Here is a 13,240-nt window from a genome sequence, read left to right as displayed (position 1 = left end):
TTGGAGACAATATCTCGCGTCATCGTTTACTTTGGGGTTTGTACCTTTTTCATATCATGAACATGTACTAATACACACTTACACACCAAAGGAAATGTAAAATCTTGAATCGGACCATAGTCGTTCTTGAAATGAATGACTGACATTAAACTTTGATGCTCCAAATCTTCCTACTAGATTTTCCGAGTCACATTTTATTAAAAACTATGGTGGGTGCTTTACACACATTGCTAATATTATATTCCACACTTTAAAAAAAATGCAGCATGAAGTTAAAACAACTTGGTTTTGAAAGTCAATTCAACCTACTATTTTAAAGGAACAGTATGTAAGAAATTTATATCAATTAATCATAAAATGGCCCTGATATGTCACTAGACATTAAGAAATAATTTTCATATAAAATACTTATATTACTGACAACAGTGGTCTGGCCAGGATATTGTCATTTAAAAAGTGGAGTTGCAGCCCTCAACTGATGTTTATGTTGTCATGTTGTGTATTGGCCACGAGTTGTGTGATTGCAGTACCAGTTTTAGCCACAAGTTTTGTGATTGCAATACCAGTTTTGGCCACAATCCTACATACTGTTCCTTTAAGTTTTTAAAAAACTTCATTTTTAAAGTTAAAGTAACATATATATGTTGATTTGACAAAAATTCAGCATTTTTATATACAGTGCATCAATTCTATATTATAAACCTTCAACACATGTACATCAAACAGTCACACTATCCCACAAACAGCTATATGTAGGTCGTTGCACGTAGGTCTCTGTTGTTTGACTAAACCAGAATGGATTATGGATGGGGTTTATTGACTTCCAGGCGGAGTAAAATGTTACATAAACAATCTGTTTCTGCATCTTTTGTAAGATTTACACTACTTTCAAAATGCCTCATTGCAGGTTAGACACACATCTCAAAATGTGAACTTTATTTCTTGTATTTCTGATTTTAAACCTTGTAGCAGTTGTACCTTTAAACCTTGTGTCCTTGTATTAGTAATATCATTTATTTTTATTCAGATATTACATTTTGTCTGGTAACCAGTATTTGGTCAGATTTGTATATGCATACAAGCTTTTACATTTAGTGGGTTTTCCAAAAGAGATATTTTAAAGTGCCAAGAGGATAAAAGTGATCACAAACAATGTGTTTCACCTATATCACAGATATAAGTATAAAATACCAATTTCGAACCAAGTCTATGGGAACAACAACATTGTGTTGTCCTCTCCTAAAAATAGATCACCATTAACTCAATAAACAAGTAGAAAAATGCACATCACTGTTTATGCATTCAGCTAATACTGTCTCTGACACAAGACTGATTCATGTCTCCTCTGTGTGGTCGCTGCTGTCAGGCTCTGAAAGCAAGGATCCGTTCTCCCGTCTGAGCCTCTGAATCTCCTTGTTCAGTCCCAGCAGAGTCTGAGCCAGCTGTCTATCCTGAGATCGCATCTCAAGCTGCATATAAATCAGAGAGCAACAGATGAGCCGCTTATCGGTTACATTCATATACGGCACAGGTTGTGTATATGCTTCAAGTCATTCATGAAAAATCCATCATTTCATAAACATGTGTGACCCTGCCTGTGAAAACCCAGGTTATCCTACATAATCTAAAGTACATTGTGTGGAAATATAATCTTGATATCTTGCATACAGACTGAGGACATGTCAAAGATTGAAGTTAATAGAAAATGATTGAGTAATGTCAGACTTTGCTGCTCTTTTTATCTCATAGATTATGAAACTTCAACCTGGATTTTCGCATGTATGTAGATTTACCAGGAAGGCAATTATTTTTTATCAAATCAATAAAAATACATAATATTAAATGTATAAAACATCTAATACACAAACTATTCTGACATGTCATATAAACATCCACACAGTCTTTCTGTTTCACAAAAGATTTTTTGACAAAAAAAAAAATGGTTCTCCTATATGGCACCACTAAAGAACACTTTAAAAAGAGTGCAATGTACAAAACATACCAGTTCTAATCTTAACCATGTTATGGCTCCATCAATTTTGGCTCTCCGAAGTTCTTCATTGACTTGGAAACTCTTTCTGATCAGATGAGCCGTCCCGACTGAGGTTCTTGGTTCTGCTGTCGTTCTGAAGGCATGCAGCAGTCTGTTCTTGATGTTCTCCAGGACCATGATGGACACAGAGTCCTCATACTGACTGTCTGAATTCATTTTATCCAAAAGTGCAATAACCAAGTGTCCAGTATTTTTCACTTGCTTTTTCTTCTACACAAGTGAAGCTGTGCCCATTCTTCCCATAAGTCTTCCCTCTCCTTTGGCGCGCCGTCTGCCTCCTTTAACCCTCAGAAAAACTGCACGGATTGATATAGTGATTCTGTCTGGGATTTGAAGCATTTTTTGTCTCTCTCTCCCTTTCTCCTTGCTCTGGGACCGGCTTGCTTGTTTTGTCACTGTTACTATGGAAAACCGGCCCCTCCACCCGGTCCCCTTCAGTAACCCCAATAAGAATGGAGGGACATTGTAGACAAAGACTATTGTTGCTTCTGAAGAACTGAAAAGATTCCCCTCCCATTTTCTTCTTGCCTCTTTTATTCTGCGCCTCTAAGCTCCCATTCAAGTATTGTGTGAGAAATAGGGTGTGAGGAAGATTTCAGTCGTGTCTTTGTAAAGGATCGCCGTCTCTGTTTTAAAAGCAAGTTTTGTCTGACCTTTCCGATGGTTTCGCAGACCAACGATCTCCCTTTCAGTACAGCAAACAAATGAGCGGTTGGCAAGTCGGACATCGTGTTACTCAGCGGTTTGTTGAGTGGGAAAGCATTTTTACCACTTTTGTGGATAAAGTGAAGGAATTCTCAGAGGAACGGAGGATCCACAAAAGCGTTTTATTCTCAGGAACAGAAGTCTACTGTTCTGTCCTCTGCAGCAAGGGAATACGTAAAATAAAGGAAGATGGGAACATTTGCAAAGACAATGAAGTGGAAGATGTCAACTCAGCAATTCCAGCAATTTATACATCGTTGGGAAACAAAGGGAAACCAGTGGAGACTGCCCCCCTTAAACCAGGGGCTAGTTGTCACAAATTTTTAACCTTGCTTCATAGGTAAACTTTGGGTTTTGAACATATTTAGCATTATTGCCCATGACTAATAGAAATGCACTTCCGTTTTGATCCCTACTGGGGCATGTTGTCACACTGAAACCTTCCACTACTAGAAAACACATTTGCGTTTTCGTCTAAAAAACCTTACTTAAGTTACTGATATAACCCTTGTGACAACTAGTTTTAGTCTCCTCAATGCATAGTGGAAAAAATTAAATCATTAATTTAATACATTTAATAAAATCATTCATTTCAAGATCTGTGCTAACACTCTAAATGCTGGGTTGTTTTTAACCCAGGGTTGGGTAACCCAGAAATGTGTTCTGTCCAATAGTTACCCAGCCCTGGGTTAAAACAACCCAATTTTTTTTTAGAGTGTAAGCACAGATCTTGAAATAAATGAAGTATCAGTATATTAATAAAATTTTATTGTGCAAAGCCACTGGATCATGCAAACTATAAAATAACATTCCAGGACGCCTTGCATGAAATACCACAACCTTTTATGCTGTATTTATAGGACCATACTTGAAAATTAGATTATGTTTTACAGCCATTGAGCAGGAGGCGACATGACAGCATTATATAGACTGAATGAGAGGCTATTAAGGCATGACAATTCGGAATAAGCCATTTATCTTGGATAGGACAGGAACCATTTCACTAGGTAATGTAAATCTGCACAGAAAAGAAACCCTGACATGATCTTCTGTCTAAATCTGTCTCATGGGTTTAAAGGGTGGTGATAGATGTGTTATTTAAAAACTCCCATTTAGTGGGTTAAAATAAACATATTAGCAGAATAGCAGATATAGAAATAGTTGTATTTAATTTATATAGGGTGGTGATAGATGTTTTATTTAAAGGAAAACACCACCGTTTTCCAATATTTTACTATGTTCTTAACTTAGACTAATTAATACATCCCTATCTTTTTTCAATGCGTGCACTTTATCTTTGTACAGCGTGAATGTGTTAGCATTTAGCCTAGCCCCATTCATTCCTTAGGATCCAAACAGTGATTAATTTAAAAGCCACTAAACACTTCCATGTTTTCCCTATTTAAAGACAGTTACATTAGTAAGTATGGTGGCAGAAAATAAAACGTGGCGATTTTTTAAGCGAATAAAAATTAGAATATTGTATAGTGGAAGAGCACAGCTCCCCCTCTCGCTCAAACTCAAGTGAGTTTTCCTTTAAAAACTCCCATTGAGTGGTTAAAATAAACATATTAACAGAATAGCAGATATAAAAATTATTGTATTTAATTTATAACTTATTCAGAAGAACTATTCTTTATTTATTCAATAGTAATTGTTAATGCTTAAATTTAATAAACGCCGTTTTTCACTTTAGATTAAATGACTAAAATGACCAATTATATTTAAGAAAAATGACAACGCACACATTTATTAAGACATTATAAAATGGATATAATAGCATATACAGTAAGAAAATATAACATTAGGTAAATTAGGTTAACATAATATCTAAAAGCTCTTTTTGGTAAAAAAACAACTCTTATTCTTATATATTTTAAAATAGCATAAAATAAACAAAACAACTGCAAAAAGGCAAGAGGCAAAAGGCAAAGATGTAGTATACGTGCTTCTCTTCAGTGAGATTAACCATAAGCATATTTATCTGACGGGGCTCTGTCGTTTGGTGTAATCTGTCCACTTAACTTCATCAACAGCTTGACAATAAGTCCGGCCTGCAGACAAAAGACGTGCACAATCACTGATCCATCTCACATTTGCGGTAGGGCACTAATGCACTGGCAGTAACGTACCTGTTTGGTGTGTACTACAAAGTTCTTCTTGTTCTCCAGACTGTGGATTTGGACATATTGATCAGCCTGTCCCAGCTGCCACATAAATGCCCCATACTCCAGACTGAGATGCAGCACCTGATACACAAAAACAGTTGCTTTAACTAAAGAAGGGACATTACCCAAAGACACACCATTATAGGAAGAGCTCAGATGCAAAACCCTCTAAGTGCATCTGACATGTGTTCTTGTAAATGAGCATTTTTATCAGGCTCTCATGTTTAAGGTCAGCAGTTTTACTTTAATGCAATGAAAAGGTTATTCAGTAATTGAAATGCCTTATTTTTACATATGTCACTTTATTCATTTCATTATTGTGATATAAAATTTGACTGTTTTTAGCTGAAAAAAAAAACATTTAAGTACATGCAAAAAAATCTCCACTCTTCACTGTCCTTTCTGAATAAAGGTAAAAGAGTCAAAATATTAGATCAATATTCTAATATATTCAGTAAGTCTACTTTAACCGGATAAAAACTTGCACACCTTGACGCACTCCCATCGTAATTTTTCCAATTCAACTCCATGCACTTGAGGACTTTGCTGAAAAGATTTTGCAGCGTTTAACAGATTCTGTTTACAAACCAGTATTTCTGAATGCCTTATTTTAACGGAGGTGGCGTTTAGCAACTTTTACATCTGAGCTCTTCGTATGTCATGTTTGGTAAACAAAAAATTTCTTACTTTTGTCTCCATGTTCATTAGATGAAGACCTTTGTTGTTGACACCTACATACACTCGGATGACTTTGTGGGTACTGGAGCTGGCTTTGGTGAACACCTGACCCGTGAAGAAAGCCGCCCCATAGGTGGGAATATCCCAGCAGTTTTGCAGGAAGAGTCTCTGGAGATGGTGCATCTCTTTACTTACACCCTCGCTGGTGCTCAGGCTCTACAGATTTTTTGTTCATTAAAAGTATTTCAATTAAGTTGATCAATCTGGTGTCAGTATGTTAATACAACATAGAAAATTTACCATTTCATTAAGCGACAACCAATACAATCAAATTATTATTTTTTGGTAAATGGTTCAATTAATTGGTTCAATGGTTCAAAATAAATTAGCAGATTACTTGCATACATTCTATTTATTGCAAAAATGTCAATGTGGTGTAACCGGTCTGTGTCAATTGGTGTAACTATTATTTTTTAAATGAAAATATAAATATATTCATAAAAAATGTGGCATAAATATAATCATCTAGTTTAGTGTAATATGATTTTTTACATACATTTTTACATCATTTGTCAAAGATTATTAAGAAAACAGCTGTTTTCAGCATATGTCAGGACAAATATTACAAAAAGCATTAAAATTAACATTTAGAAATAACTAATAAAATGACTTTTTTTTTTTTGATGATTACGCTTACATGCCATCAAGGTGGATAAAATCTTTAACATTTCTCATTCTTTGGTGCAATTGCTTACACCATTTGTCATTTTCAGGTCCATTCAGTCTTAACTTTCATAAAAAAAGTGCAAATGTAATTTTTTTATTGCATAAAATTAACATAAATACACTATGTGCATTGAAATAAACCTGATGCATGCTTTTAAAACAAGTTTTTTATATAGCACGTTATTTTTCCAATCAATCAAGTGTTAAAACATAGTCACTTTTTCTAGAGCTATTTTAATAATACCTAATATCCTTTATTACTAGTGGTGTAATGATATATCGTGTGATTCTGCTTGCTATGAATTAAGGTAAAATTATGCTATACCCAAAAGCCAGATGGCGCTCTCGTGCAGAAACTCAATATGCGCCGCAGAACCATCCAGGAAATGTTTAGGCATGTTAATATCGCTGTTAATCAAACATTTTCAAGTATTTTTAAAAATTGTGTTTGACGAGTGTCGCTTTTTTAAATGCATGTTATAAACGAACCAAATACGTTTTTTGGCTTGATAAAAACTTTCTAATGATCAAATAGCCGTATTACACGAAAGAGCTGTGCATAATATCGCCTTTGCGATTCAGAGTTGATATCAGACAGGTATTATAATATATCGCGAAATACCGCACTAAATGGGTAGCCAAAGGTTTTTCTCTTTCTTCAAGTCACTGGTCCATGAAATACAAATCTATTTTAATGTATCATTTTTAAACATGAAAACACACCTTGTACTCATGAAGTATTCGGTTGGTCCAATGATGTGCTTTGCTCTTGACTTTTGAAATGGGAACTATGGATTTCAGGTTTTCTTCACTGCGTAAAACAAGCAAATATTCACAAATCACAAGCATGTAAAACCTTTCAGAAATCATTTATATGGGGTTATCTGAGCATGAATGTGAGCTCCAGACAACATACTTTAAAAATCCCTGTTTATGTTTCTTGCTGTCGTAGTTGCCGTAAATAATCTGCAAGAGAAGGCTGGCGAGAGTAATTAGCTTGCTGTCTGAGGCTGATAAAAAACCTTTGAGGAGACAGTGGCGAGCTTCATCAAAGAGGATGAGGATTGACAGTGGATCATCAACCTGGAGGAAGATGGAAAAATCTACTTAAGAAGCCCAATATGTTGAATCTGATTGACATTTTATTATCTGAAAAAGTTAAAAACCTTTTTCTCTATCTCTAAAGGCAGCCGAACATCTCTCCGCAAGAAAAGCTGTGGTGTTTCCCTCTGTGGATCCAGCGCGGTTAGATCAGTCACTATCTCACTCCATATCCGTAAGTGCTGCAAGGGCTTGTGGTACGGTTTCAATTGTAGACCTGATATAAGATAAAAACAAAACCACAATTTACTCAAAAATGCTATTGCAAGTATGCAATCCTGTTCAAAAACGAACAACTAGGTTGTTGGATGTGATTTGAAGTGTGGTGGCTCACTGAGGTTCTCAGAGCAGATCCAGATGGTAAAGTACTGCTGTGTCTCCTGAGACAGTCTCATGCCTTCCATGATTTGCTGCACTGTTGTGTTGTTCCCATGTTTCAGCTCCACGGAGCGGTACGATCCATCCATGCGATAAATTCTCACCTTTTCGTACTGAAACACACACACGCATACCACTCAGTCCCTGCAAGGATTAATATTATAATGTAGGCACTGAACTGTAGCTCTGTCTAGGAGGATTTCAAGCTTACAGGTTTATTGCTGGCCTGTTGAAGAAGTTTCACTGTCTCCTCCCAGTTGTTCTGCTTGTTTTCTTCACATACTTGAACAGGCGATCGTTTCTGTTGGTCCTCAATGTGCTTTCATTGAGAAGACAGACAGTGATAAGTAAAACACAAATCTGACAAATTGTATACAACATTGGAATCTAACTCAACCCCCAATTAGGGCGCACTCACATTATCCAAATCAAACCGCGCTCGGGCGCGTTTGACCCCCAAAGCCTGGTTTGTTTGACTAGTGTGATCGCTCCGTTCCGCGCCCGGGCGCGGATTGTTTAATCGCGCCGCGGCCGGGTTGCAGAGGTGGGCCGGAGCGCGGTTCACTTGGGCTCAGGCGCGGAAGGCTGTGGTGTGAGCGCAATCGCGCCTGAGCGCGATTCAAAAGGTGAAGACGTCAGTTGCGCGACCACTCACCTTCATCTGCCTCCGTAAAAACCTTTTGATGCACGCAGCGGGGTTACATGAATGTCCGAGCTGCACACGTGACAGATCAACTAAGCAATATGAGTACATGTGAGAGGGCTGTCTGTAATCGCGCACCAAATGACTCCGAATAAAAAACACAGACTTATCATTACGGTGGGTTCCAGTGTTAAGAGAGCGCTTTACTTCCTGCTTTTTCAAAACAATCGCATCTTAATGACGAAAGCGCGCCCGGACTCGGATCGATAAGAAGTACAGTGTGAGTGCGTGCACCTGGGGGAGTAGGGAGGGGTGACAATCGCGCTGGGGCATGGTTTGGTTTGGTTTGGATAATGTGAGTGCGCCCTTAGTCTATTCGGTAATATCTTTCTTACCCTGTCTATCTCTGGATGCTGCAGAAGTAACTGTACAATTTCTGCATGACCTCCACCCGCTGCAAAGTGTAATGGAGAGCTAAGTTGCCCATTCAGCAAGTTAGGATTGCAATTTCCTTTCTCCAACAAAAGCTTTGTGGCCTCCACCTTTCCATGCCTGTAGAGAGAAAAAGTAGACATAATTTTGCTATTTCGCCAATGGTGATTAAATAGGAAGAAGGGAAATCGAGATGCTCAACTCAATCGCACAGCTCGGACAATGATATGAATATGCGAAATACAGGGTTCCCACACCTTAGGGCGTACTCACATTATCCAAACCAAATCACGCTCGGGCACGTTTGACACCCAAAGCCTGTTACGTTTGACTAGTGGGATCGCTCTGTACTGCGCCCAGGTGCGGTTTGGTTAATCGCACCCAGCCGGGTTGCAGAGGTGGGCTGGAGCGCGGTTCACTTGGGATCAGGTGCGAAAGGCTTTAGTGTGAGACCTCAATTTCGCAACCACTCACTTTCTTCTGCCTCCGTAAAAACCTTTTGATGCACGCAGCAGGGTAACATGAATGTCCGAGCTGGCGATATGTGCGTTTGCAGCACAAATCTTTTAGCGCTGCTGTTAAGAGGTTACAGCATTTACCCTGCATGTGTAAGGAGCACCAATGCACGTGTGAGCATCAACGAAGCAGCTGTGCTGCAATCGTTTCATATGTGTTTCTATGCGGCATCCATCCATCATATCTATGACTCAAACTACTATGCAACTTTATGGAGAAAACACTCAGAAATTTTGTAAAATAATACATTTGTATATGGATTGCCTTAAAGATATTAAAAACACCACATAGACATATTAACAACAATAAAAACCTGATTTAAATAATAGCCTATGTAACATTTGGGGCAAGGAAGCAAATGGACTTATATAGAAACACCAATTTAATATCTTACTGTATTCAGTAAATCTAGGAAATGTTAATTGTACCCTATTATGAACCGTCATTCAATATCAACTTGATTTTAAGGGGAAGATGTGTTAAAAGTTTAAGTCAGTATATACCAGCATGAATAGTGAATGGGAGCCCAGTGGTCACTGTCCAGTTGTTTAACCGAGAAGCCGCTGTCCAACAGTTTGGACAAAAGCTCAGTGTCTCCCTCACAGGCACTGCGATGTAAAGGGAAATCATCCACCCACTGGCGCTCTCTACAGGAAACAGATGGGAAACAAAAACATCAACTGGATTGTTAAAATTAAGTTTTTAGCAACTGTGTGAGTTGCAAAGCACAGTGAATTATATACTGACTTGTCCTCTGTTACGCTGGACATGCTGTGCTGCCATTTGTCCCTCTTTGGAATCTGGATTTTGGAATAATCTGGTGCTCCCAAGCCAAAGTAAGGATTTATGATGACTTTATCCACCTGTGTGACAGAGTAAGTATAATTTAAAGGGGACATATCATGAAAATTTGACTTTTTTTCATGTTTAAGTACTATAATTGGGTCCCCAATTTTTTGTAAAAATTTGTAAAAGATCAACCCAGTAACTTAGTTTTGGTAAACCATTCTCTGCAAGCATGTACAAAATAGGTAATTGAAATTTGGCTCCTCTTGTGAAGTCAGAAGAGGATAAAACCGCCCCTTTATCTGCACTATCCAACCACAGCACTGCCATTTAGTGCAGAGATCAACTCATTTGCATTTAAAAGGACACACCCAAAACGGCACATTTTTGCTCACACCTACAAAGTGGCAATTTAAACATGCTATAATAAATTATCTATATGGTATTTTGAGCAAAAATTTCACATACTTACTTTGGGGACACCAAAGATTTATTTTACATCTTAAAAAAGTCTTGTGAAATGTCCCCTTTAAAACGTCTTACAATCATCAAATGTAGAGGAGAGCTGCACATTTTTATAAAATACAGTATGACTTCTTGGGAAACAATTTAGACAACAGGCTTAAAAACCAGCTTGTACACATTGCTCAAATCCAGAAAACAAATATACAAGAGAGTCTTACTCTGTTGGTGTACTGCAGATCTGATCCATAAAGTGGATTCTCAATGCACATGTCGGCTTTCTCCAATGACATCATCTTGCTTTTGATCTCCAGAGCCGTGTAGCCCATATGCAGCAGACTGTCGTTCTGCTTGCTCTCCACAATGTATGCTGGGTTACTCACGTTAGTCTTCACACGGTCAACCGGAGCAGGCCGGAACAGCGCGGGAATGGCATGAGGCACCGTGTGCTGCTCTGCCAACCACCTGAGACGAGCGACAGCAAAGTTTGCAACATCTGACATATTTGATGATCCATTTATAACTATTAAATACAACCTTTGACTGCAAAACTGACAAAACTACCTTTATGAAACAGTAAAAAATATATGATACAGTAAACAATATTGATTTCTGGGATGATAAATTGATTTCATGTGGTCCTTATCTGATCAAAATAGAAATCTTTAGTATGATCAAGATGGTTAGTGATGAATCTGAAACTTACTTGTCCAGGGCAAGCAGCATCTTTGAGGTGATTGAGGAGAAATGGGCACTGGTTTCACTACACACACGCATAATGTCCTGAAGGCAGTAAAAACTGGGGCTCCCAGGGTGATAAACAGACTTGCTGTTGTCTACATTGAAACAAAGATCAAATTCGACCCAGAAGAGCCATTCAAAAAACCTGCACTGGCACCATAGCCCATCACTCTTGTAGCATTAATAACCAACTGGTTTCAAATGCATATAAATTGTTTACATTTATGTCACAAAGCAATTTGTGAGTTTTACCTTTGACATTGATTGGCACAATACATAAGGAGGCTTCCTTTCCTTCACTGTCACCATTCAATGGGAACTTCTTCATGTGCACAACACGTTTTCCTGCAACAAACGTAAGCTTTGGGGTACTTAACCGATAACAGGTCTTTAAATGCCTTAGAAGTGAATGAAACCAAACACCACCCATAATGATAAATGACTACAGACCTATTATGCCCTGGTTATTCGATATGGGCTTGGTGGTTTCGTCAACATACTCCAGAATGGACTTTGTCCGGTCTCTGTCGGCGTGAATTTTCGTCCCAAGCAGGACCTTTTTACGTTTTTTCTCTTTACCCTCCAAGGGAAGTTCAATAAGTAAAACCTGCATGGAAATTAAGTTTTAAACGTCGTCATATCTATGATGAAACTAAAGCATAGCGTTTGCCTATAATCTTACCTCATAGGCTTTAGCTCTGTATTCTTTGGAGTTCAGGCTGGCTGCGCTCTTTGGTCGAATAACAGCTACAAACACCTCCTCTAACTCTTGATTTCCCATCACGCAGCTCCTCTTTAGTCCCTACTGACAAGAACTTTTCAAAGACCATGCCTGCATATTATAAAAAGCTTGTTAAATGATCATAGGCCTCCTAGGAAACAAGTTATGAATGCATTTAGTACACTGCTGCTATGCATGAAATACATATACAAACCTAAATATGAAAGATGCAGCGACAGGATTTATTGGACAATAAGGTAAGAAGAAATAACTATAGCTGATTGTGATACCAATGTTGCTTAAGTGATTTGCAATAATAAAAAAAAAACTATATTCATTTTGCCCAGCATTTTATTATTTACAAACAGAAAAAAATTGGACTATGCAACTGACATTATGCAACTTAATGCCTTAATGTGTAGGTAATCACTAAACTATTGCTTTGTTATAAAGGCTTTTCAACCATAGTCAATATGCCAATGGTTTTTAATTGATGAGAAATTGAGTGATAAACATCAGCAGCTGATGACAAAATACTAAAAAATATTAGGTTGAAGGTACCTGCAAAACCAAGTTAATTTACCTTCATGTTTCATATTTACATATTACAGTTTACTATAGTAAATAGTCAAGTATACCTCAGTATTTTTATGTTGTTACTAAAAGTAGTAACGTTCCTGGTTGTAATAGTGATGTCAGCCCTAATGGCTTTTAAATTAAACAAGCGCATATGCAAAGTCGTATGTTTAGTTATTCTTTATATAAACATTAGATTACTTTAAACTAAATTAATATCGCTGTTATCACAAGTATTAATACTTAACTTAAATTAAACAAAGAGCCGTCAACTTCTGATACAAGTTGTTAGGAAGTTGAATTGTATCGGGCTACACCTCATAGTTCAGAAACTGAGGACAACAACATCATTGTTAGTAGTTGGTTAGCTACAATAGTAACAGTTACATTCCTGTAATTGTTTTTTTTTTTTTAACATCGTAGGGAGATATAAAAAGCACAAATACAGACACATACCTCCTGTATTTTTCTGTCATATTTCTAACAACAAAGAGGCTGTTCCGACTGTAACCGGAAGTTAGGTGTGTATTTCAAAATAAAGGTCGCTGTACGCG

The 13,240-nt window shown here is 37.5% G+C and overlaps 2 protein-coding genes across 4 annotated transcripts; both read right to left on the bottom strand.

Moving 5' to 3' along the window:
* Positions 1 to 2,977, bottom strand: aard (alanine and arginine rich domain containing protein). The gene is made up of 2 exons (XM_065290745.1): positions 2,003 to 2,977; positions 1 to 1,469 (listed from the first exon to the last, which is right to left on the bottom strand). Exons 1-2 carry the CDS (start codon positions 2,207 to 2,209, stop codon positions 1,335 to 1,337), a joined length of 342 nt encoding a protein of 113 aa, XP_065146817.1. The 5' UTR covers positions 2,210 to 2,977; the 3' UTR covers positions 1 to 1,334.
* Positions 2,978 to 4,434: 1,457 nt separating this feature from the next.
* On the bottom strand, positions 4,435 to 13,207 carry krit1 (KRIT1 ankyrin repeat containing). Of its 3 annotated transcripts, XM_065290690.2 has the most exons (18): positions 13,143 to 13,159; positions 12,936 to 13,018; positions 12,072 to 12,223; positions 11,840 to 11,996; positions 11,642 to 11,734; positions 11,355 to 11,484; positions 10,870 to 11,113; positions 10,148 to 10,263; positions 9,904 to 10,047; positions 8,848 to 9,004; positions 8,021 to 8,128; positions 7,766 to 7,922; positions 7,497 to 7,648; positions 7,247 to 7,413; positions 7,054 to 7,141; positions 5,614 to 5,820; positions 4,891 to 5,007; positions 4,435 to 4,812 (listed from the first exon to the last, which is right to left on the bottom strand). In XM_065290690.2, the coding sequence occupies exons 3-18, from the start codon at positions 12,168 to 12,170 to the stop codon at positions 4,723 to 4,725; spliced, it is 2,226 nt and encodes a 741-aa protein (XP_065146762.1). In that variant the 5' UTR covers positions 12,171 to 12,223; positions 12,936 to 13,018; positions 13,143 to 13,159; the 3' UTR covers positions 4,435 to 4,722. The 3 variants fall into 3 exon arrangements, with proteins under 3 accessions (XP_065146762.1, XP_065146772.1, XP_065146764.1); XM_065290700.2 differs by lacking the exon at positions 13,143 to 13,159 and having other exon boundaries at positions 12,941 to 13,018; XM_065290692.2 differs by lacking the exon at positions 12,936 to 13,018 and having other exon boundaries at positions 4,436 to 4,812; positions 12,072 to 12,221; positions 13,143 to 13,207.
* Positions 13,208 to 13,240: the final 33 nt, after the last annotated feature.

The sequence above is a fragment of the Paramisgurnus dabryanus genome, chromosome 19 (genome assembly GCF_030506205.2).
Source record: "Paramisgurnus dabryanus chromosome 19, PD_genome_1.1, whole genome shotgun sequence".
In the NCBI taxonomy this organism is placed as follows: Eukaryota; Metazoa; Chordata; class Actinopteri; order Cypriniformes; family Cobitidae; genus Paramisgurnus; species Paramisgurnus dabryanus.
Note: the sequence above shows the minus strand (reverse complement) of the source record. Positions and strands in the feature narration are given on the sequence as shown.

What these genes read in the sequence shown, in the direction of transcription:
- krit1 (XM_065290692.2), bottom strand. Translation starts at nt 12,170, where the DNA reads ATGGGAAATCAAGAGTTAGAGGAGGTGTTTGTAGCTGTTATTCGACCA. An exon ending in TGTGCCAATCAATGTCAAAG is followed by an intron (nt 11,485 to 11,641) that starts GTAAAACTCACA and finishes GTTTCAATGTAG; the next exon opens with ACAACAGCAAGTCTGTTTAT. An exon ending in TAATGAACATGGAGACAAAA is followed by an intron (nt 5,008 to 5,613) that starts GTAAGAAATTTT and finishes TTTGTGTATCAG; the next exon opens with GTGCTGCATCTCAGTCTGGA.
- aard (XM_065290745.1), bottom strand. Translation starts at nt 2,209, where the DNA reads ATGAATTCAGACAGTCAGTATGAGGACTCTGTGTCCATCATGGTCCTG. An exon ending in CATGGTTAAGATTAGAACTG is followed by an intron (nt 1,470 to 2,002) that starts GTATGTTTTGTA and finishes ATTTATATGCAG; the next exon opens with CTTGAGATGCGATCTCAGGA.